This window comes from Ursus maritimus, unplaced genomic scaffold (assembly GCF_017311325.1).
Source record: "Ursus maritimus isolate PB19 unplaced genomic scaffold, ASM1731132v1 scaffold_12, whole genome shotgun sequence".
NCBI lineage: Eukaryota > Metazoa > Chordata > Mammalia > Carnivora > Ursidae > Ursus > Ursus maritimus.
Genome location: NW_024423564.1, coordinates 12,645,903 through 12,653,226, shown reverse-complemented (window position 1 = coordinate 12,653,226; position 7,324 = coordinate 12,645,903). Strand labels below are relative to the sequence as shown.

Sequence of the window (7,324 nt, the reverse complement as noted above, 5' to 3'; positions counted from 1 at the left end):
GCGCGCTTACCGCCCCGCGGAGCGCGCCCGCGCCGCCGCTCGTTCCGACCCTGTATCCCTTTACGGCAACGCGAAAGTGTCGCGAACGGGCTGCCGCGGATCAGAGTCACTCAGTCGTCTGGAGGCGGAGGTCTTATTTCTAGCGGTGTGCTTTCGGGGGTCGGGGTAAGGCTGCGGGGCTCGGCCTTGGGAAGATGGCCGGGTGTGACGGACGTGTTGGGGGGCACGACTCTCGAGAGGCGTGGAGAGAGAGCTGCATGCTCTGGGGTGGGGCACTGGAATATAGGTGTGTATGGACTCGGAGAGGCGAACGCGGTGCTTCCTCGCGCTGGCTGGCCTCGCGCGTGGGGTTGTGGGGAGGGCGAGGGGCGCCTGACCCCCTGGCCCTGGGTGGAGACCTTGAGGTGGCGAAGTGCTAGCGCGGGAGCTCGGGGGGTGCTTAGTGGAGGAGCCGGGAGTCGTGGTGCGGAGAACCTCGGCCGGCCGGGGCTGGGTGGGTTGAGGGCTGGGGGCGCTGCCCGCGTGGAACCGACCTTGCCATGTCAGGTCCACACCCTCCTACTCAGGTGCTGCCAGGTCCCCAAACCGTGTTGCATCCGGTGCTGGGGCGGCCTGCCTTTTGGAATGCGGGGCTGGTGTTTCGTGGCTGGGCCACGATTCTTGGTCAGCAACTTTTCTAGAAATTTCAGCGTATATTTATAAATAGCTAGGGTTTATTTCAGCAGTATTCTTGGAAGGAGAAAGGACAGGAGGGTTGCTAGTGTTTGCAGGTGTCCCCAGGAACATTGGGTGAATGGGATCTTTACAGTTAGCTGTGTTTAACTTGTTTTCTCCAGTTTGGCGCTTGGCGTTGTGTCATTTTGCTGTTTTGCATCGTTGGTATCGAATATATAATTTTGATTGAGGTCTCTTAGTTCATTAATGAATCCATATTATGATAGGCAAATTCATAGCTATCTTTCAGCAAATGTTAGTGTCGTTGTATGTGGTCAGAAAATATTCAGTTTCTACACTCGAAGTACTAGGATAGGAATGTGTTCAATGTGTGTATTTAATTCACTAGTAACACAAGTTAGACTGTCCTAAGGATACTTAGCATTACTATAGAACATTGGCGTTCACATAAAGTTCCAGTGATTGAAGTTCTAAAAGCATTTATTTTGCTGCATATCTGTTCTGTGCTGAGAAAAACTAGTCAGAGCCCCTTGTACAACTTGTCTGTACAATGCTTCCATTTGAGAAATAAGTTCGATAAATCTGCCTCTGTATTTACCTGTTCCACCAGAGGCATCTTTATTTCTTGTCCAGTTAATAGATTGTTCTCAATATTTACAACTATGGTTTCATAAATTTATTCTCCCTCCTTTCCCACACCCAATCTCTCTTCAAATTTACATTATAAACACTTAAGTGTTTGATATCTATAACTCTAAACTTTGCTATAAGCCGAATTACATTTTATTGCATTGTCTGTTTTCTCCGCAGCAGTAGAGTTGTTCTTTAAAGCTGGCTAAAAGTGCTGGTGATGTTCTTTTGAGGGTCACGCTGTGCTTTTTTAAGGGAATACGAAAATAATCTATAAAATGCCAGGCTTTTGCTTTTTTTCTTCTTTTTTCTGGAGGAAGTTGTTTCCTTTTTTTAAAAGGAGTGCAAGATTTCACTTCAGCAAAACAGTAGATCTAAATTGTATTACACAGTACTGTTTTTGCTTCCAAGTCTGCTGAAAAGGCTTTTGTTTTTGCTAACTTGTTCTATGTATCACTTGTTAAATAATGCCAAATGTAATCCTGTGATCCTATTAGTTTTCCTTTTTTTTTTTTTTTTTTTTTGCTTTTTATAATTTGCTCTGCCTTCCAGTGTTGGCCATTAGTATTTTTCTTTAGCCGTGCCATAAAGGTTGGAAAGAGCTGTGTAGTCACTAATTCCTCTGAAAGGACTGTAAACATATTGCTGAATCAGTGCAACTCAAAACTTGGCACCCTTAGACGTGGGGGATGGGAATTCTGGAATTTCACACTACAGGTTGGATACTGTGTAAGTTTACCTTATGCTCTGCTGAGCAGTTGGAGATGCCTTTTTTAGTGGGATACTTGTCAGATGTTCCCCAAAGCTGAACACAGGAATAACGTAGGCAGCATGCCATTTTACTCAGCTGCTATAAGCACAGATGTTCTATGTTATAGATATAGCTTCACAATTTGTGTGTAATTTTAGTAAAGGTATTCATTAAATATCTCTGATTATATTTTTGTACCTTTGTTGGGCTTTTCACATAAATATTCATGCCTGCATGAAGAAAATTTTTTGTTAGACCATATGTGCCCCCCTCCTCTGGACTCCCACAACAGTTTGTTCACAGCACATTATAACTTAGCTGTTCATAAGACTCTCCTCCCCACCCCCCTTGAGTTTCTTGGGATCATGGATGGCATACTTCAGTCTGTCTGTTTCTTCAGGGTCTAGAACAACTAGGGGCTCATTAAATACTAGATGAACGATTTTTGTTCCTTGCTTCACAAATCAGTCCTGATTACCTACTTAATGTTAGGTATGGTATGAGAGTCTGGGAAAAGAATGTTAAGACAGGCATGGTCTCTGCATTCATGGAGCTTGTAGGCCAGTGTGGGGAAAAGACTAAAAACAATACAACAAACAGAAAAGTTCAAAATGTGATTAAGTGCTATGAAATGAGTATTGCACTAGAGCCAGGTTATAACTGAGAAGGGGAATTTGCTGATTACAGGTGGAAAGTTTACAATAGCTGTAGGCCTGTGATCAGTATTATACCAAAATGAATTCCAGGTGATGGGGAGTTTTTCAGCTTAAAACACTCACTTTTATCTATGATTTATGGAAACATATCCTCAGTTAATAAATAGGTTGTGCTACAAATTATGAAATTTTTTATAAGCTCATTGATGACTTTTCAAAACATCAGAATAGAATCTCAATTTTTTACCATGGTCTATAAACCTCTGCATTGTCTGGCTTTTCAAACTTTATTCTATGTCCCTCTTCCATCTGATTTATTGCTGTCCAGCCATAGTGATCTCAAAGTGATCTCAAGACAAGCTCTTTCTTTCCTCAGGGCCTATTGCCTTTACTTGGACTGTTGTTTCTTCTGCTTTTGGAATGGCTAGCTCCTTTTCTTCCTCTGAATTTGATATAAATGCGACGTCTTCATAGATTTCAACCACCTTATCTAAAACGTGCACCGCTGACTATTTTTTGGCTCCACACTTTGTTTTCCTCAGAGCACCCATCACAACGTGTAATGCTGCTTGCTTGTTTACCTGTTTTTAGTTAGTTTCCATTTGGACATGGGAACCAGGACAATGTCTATTTTGCTTACTGCGCTTGATATTGGCTGAATGCATTTGGAACTTGGAATTCATTTTCTCATAAAAACTTATGACTGGTGGTTTCTAGGCTAGCCAGCAATAAATTTTAACTCCTTACGTTAATTTTTTTAATTCCTTGCAGTGTGGCAAGAAAAGGACGTTTTCTCTTCACCCTTTTGGTCACAGGCCTGACTAGGTAAAAAATCTAATAGTTTTTGTACTATTTGCTTCTCCATTCCATATTCCCATCCCACATCCTATTTCCCTTTTTCTCCATAAAGTTCGATCTTCCTATAATAGTCACCTACCCTGTTGCTCTCCCTTGAGATATGCTTGCTTTTCATTTGCTGAAGTTCAAAAGCTCCTGTTTTTTTCCTGAGATGGTTTGAATTGCAATAGTCTCTGGGTCTCACATGTGATCAGATGAAGGAAGAGTGGAGATGGACCTGTGGCAGTGACAACAACCTCTGTGTCTATGTCTATAGGCACGTATTGAAAGCATAGTAGATAATCTGTATATTGGGCTACATATATCTGAATTTATATTTGCAATCTTGTTGCTAATAGCTTCACAGAGACAATGTTGCCAAACTGAAATATTTAAAAACTCATTGGCTTTTTTTCATGTATGAATTATGTAATGGCTAAATCTAGAAAGGCTTGTCAAAATATAGACTTTTCTAAAAGAGACACATAAGGTAAAAAAAAAATCTAGGTCAGAGGGGGAAAACACTCAGAAGGAAGGTATCAGTTTATCGTATAATCCTGCCAAATGCTCAAACTTAAAACCATTAGGATCAGTTGCTTGTAGTTGTTTAGTGCCAAAAGCAGGCCAGCACCCTCAATATGTCACTTTTTTTTTTACAGTAGGAAAATGGAATACTACAATAATAAAATATAAATTGAGATGAATAAACTTTTTATTCCCATTTTAAGCTGAATTCTGTAAAAGCTGATTTATTATAGCTCATGAATTGTGAGGACCTTCATTTAATTTAACTATAGAAAATTTGACTACTATAAAATTAAGTTTTTGGTGGTTATCAGTTTGTCACTTCCTCTAAAATGATCTTACAACCAGTTGACATGAATTGTTTTGTGATACAGTTGGGTGTGTGGAAGAATTCTTTGAAATAAAAAGATACTAGCTTTGATTTGCCTTGGTTTGAAAATTATTTCAGTATTTTTATCTCAGAGCACTTTAGGTAAATTGTGGCGCTGATGATTCTTTTAAGATTTTTGAAAATTTATTTAAGGCAGTTGATAATTACAAAACTATTTTCTGAACCAATTTTTGAGACACATGATTGAGATTTTGGTTGTCACTCTAGATCCTTTGAGACATTGAAACTTTGGAACTTGATATGTATGGGAATAGAAGTAGTCTTGGACATGTTTGATATGGGGTCCATTGTTGAAATGTCCTATTTCCTGGATCACATTCTGTATTCTCCTAGTGAAACATTCCTGGGAATCATATGCATTCTGGATAACTTTCTACCAGAAGATAGAAGTACGCCTCTCTTGGTTTGATGCCACTACCCTTTTAGTTTTATTGAGATTATTCCTCCCCCTGCTTAATCCTTTTATGGCTTCCCTTTCTTCTGCTCTGTAACCCTGAGTTTCCTTCAAGTTCTTTATTATTTTCCTTTTTTCTTCATACTTAATCTCTTTGAGAACTTTTCTACTTAAAAAAACAAACAAAAAATTAGACTTTATCATCCAGAGTTGATAACTTGAAATTTTCATCTCTTGCTTATCTCCAGGTATTTGATTTGTCTAAAACATATCTGCTTTAAAGTTACTTTTATGACTTTCTAACCTCTATCCCCAGATCCCCTTCCATTACCCTCCAAGCCAAAATAACTGGTTTTCTTTCCTAACTTCCCTTTTTTAGTCTCTTTTGATTTGTGTTTTCTTCTGCTCCTTCACCTTTTATATCTAATTCCTAAGTGCTTTCCCTTGATTCTTCCTTCTAAACAGAAATTACTTACAGATTTGTCTTTCACATTTCCATTTTTACCACCCTCCTCTAGGCGCTCACTACTTCAAACGTTTGAAGTCACCATACTAATTTTTGAGTGTTTTCACTACTTTCTGCAGTCTGATGAATATATATAACTACCCTTTAATCTTGAAAATATTCTTGTCATTATTTTCTTATGTTGCTTAGTAATTTATAATGATTATGTTATCTTTAATCTTTTCTAAGTCAAGTGCAAGTACTTCAGGGATTAAACTCAAGGTCCTTTATGAATATTCATCACTTAATATACTTACAGTTTTTTCTTACTACTTCAGTTCATCAGGTCACTCAGCTAATACGTATATTCTGTCTTCTTATGGTTACGTGTTTTTTTTTCTCTTCACCCCTGCCTGAAATGTCATCAGTATCCCTTTCCACTAATAAGTTTTATCTTTCAATTTAGCTTAGGCAGAAACCCTATGTTTGTGTGAACCTCACTTACCAGCTGTATGAGCTTGGACAAGTTAGCCCCGTGCCTTAGTTTCATTTTCTGTAAAAAATGGAGATAATTAATAATCCTTGCCTTCTAGAGTTGTTGTGAGGATTAAATGAGTTAAAATGTGAAACATGCTTGAAGTGTTAGTGTGTAGTAAGTGCCCAATGTTGGCTATTAACATTAAATTAAAATCTGATTTAGGACCCACTTTATTCAAGTCATTCCTCTGATATTAATTAATATTAATTTGCTAGCTATCTTTGGGTATGCCTTTGGACCTCAGTGTCCATGTATGTGAAATGATTAGGTCATTTCTAAGATTTGTTCCATTGTATTACTGAAATCAGTGTGAGATGGGGGAAAAAAGGCAAGAGCTTTGAAATCAGGCAAGCTATAAGGTATCAAGAAGCATATTACTATTAAAATCCCTTAATATTTTTCACCTGAGGGTGAAGTTATATGACTTCTTTTGGCTCATGCCATCAATAAGAAGAAGAACTAAAAACAGATCCCTGGTGTTCTGATCTGTTTGGTATGCATTACTGTTACCAGTTTGTTTTTAAAATTTACTGACATCGATAAAAATAGTGGCTGATGGATGTGTCTTTTTCTCTTTTTTCAGGTAAAGACCAGACACAAAAAGCCGTGAAACAAGATAAATTATTATCTTGAAATAAAAGACAGCCAAGATCCATGAGTGGGCATCGGTCAACAAGGAAACGATGTGGAGATTCTCACCCGGAGTCCCCTGTGGGCTTCGGGCATATGAGTACTCCAGGGTGTGTATTAAATAAATTGTTTCAGTTACCTACACCACCATTGTCAAGGCACCAACTAAAGCGACTAGAAGAACACAGATATCAGAGTGCCGGACGGTCCCTGCTTGAGCCCTTAATGCAGGGGTATTGGGAATGGCTAGTTGGAAGAGTTCCCTCCTGGATTGCCCCAAATCTCATCACCATCATTGGATTGTCAATAAACATCTGTACAACTGTTTTATTAGTCTTCTATTGTCCCACAGCTACAGAGCAGGTAAGATGAATTTCTTATGAGATTTGAGCATTTGTTATATACCCAAAACTCTAATTGGGATTTTTAGGTCATCTTAGCTAAAGATAAGATGATTTGACAGCAGTTTATCAACAGTTTTAAAATATCTTATCACACATACCATTAATAAAGCTTATAACTACCATCTACTTTATACCCTCTGTTTATGAAAACCAGAAGCAAAAGGTAGAGTCTGATTCTAGTAGGTAAATTAATGCTATCAGGGATTAACATGTAAGATATTCCTTTTAAAATCAGTAAATCTCAATATAAAAAAAGTTTTTAAAAATGACTGAATTTTTAATAGCTGAATGAAATCTTAGCAAAGTTTAAAATGATCAGAGAGAAAAAGTCTTTGGTAGTCAGATGGCACAACTGTAAATCAGTTTTATCAAAAGTGGTTTCCTCTCCATTCCTGTGGGAATTGTTTGAATATCCCTTTTCTCTTCCTGTAAATATATGTGACTGATA

General features: G+C 38.4%; 1 protein-coding gene across 5 annotated transcripts in view; it reads left to right on the top strand.

Moving 5' to 3' along the window:
* CEPT1 (choline/ethanolamine phosphotransferase 1) overlaps positions 1 to 7,324 on the top strand; it is a 37,275-nt gene that overhangs the window by 785 nt on the left and 29,166 nt on the right. The window contains exons 1-3 of one of the 5 annotated variants that reach the window (XM_008704053.2): positions 52 to 165; positions 3,484 to 3,537; positions 6,426 to 6,835. In XM_008704053.2, the coding sequence (XP_008702275.1) occupies positions 6,497 to 6,835 (339 nt within the window). In that variant the 5' untranslated portion in view covers positions 52 to 165; positions 3,484 to 3,537; positions 6,426 to 6,496. The other 4 variants (XM_008704055.2, XM_008704056.2, XM_008704057.2 and 1 more) reach the window with 4 other exon arrangements.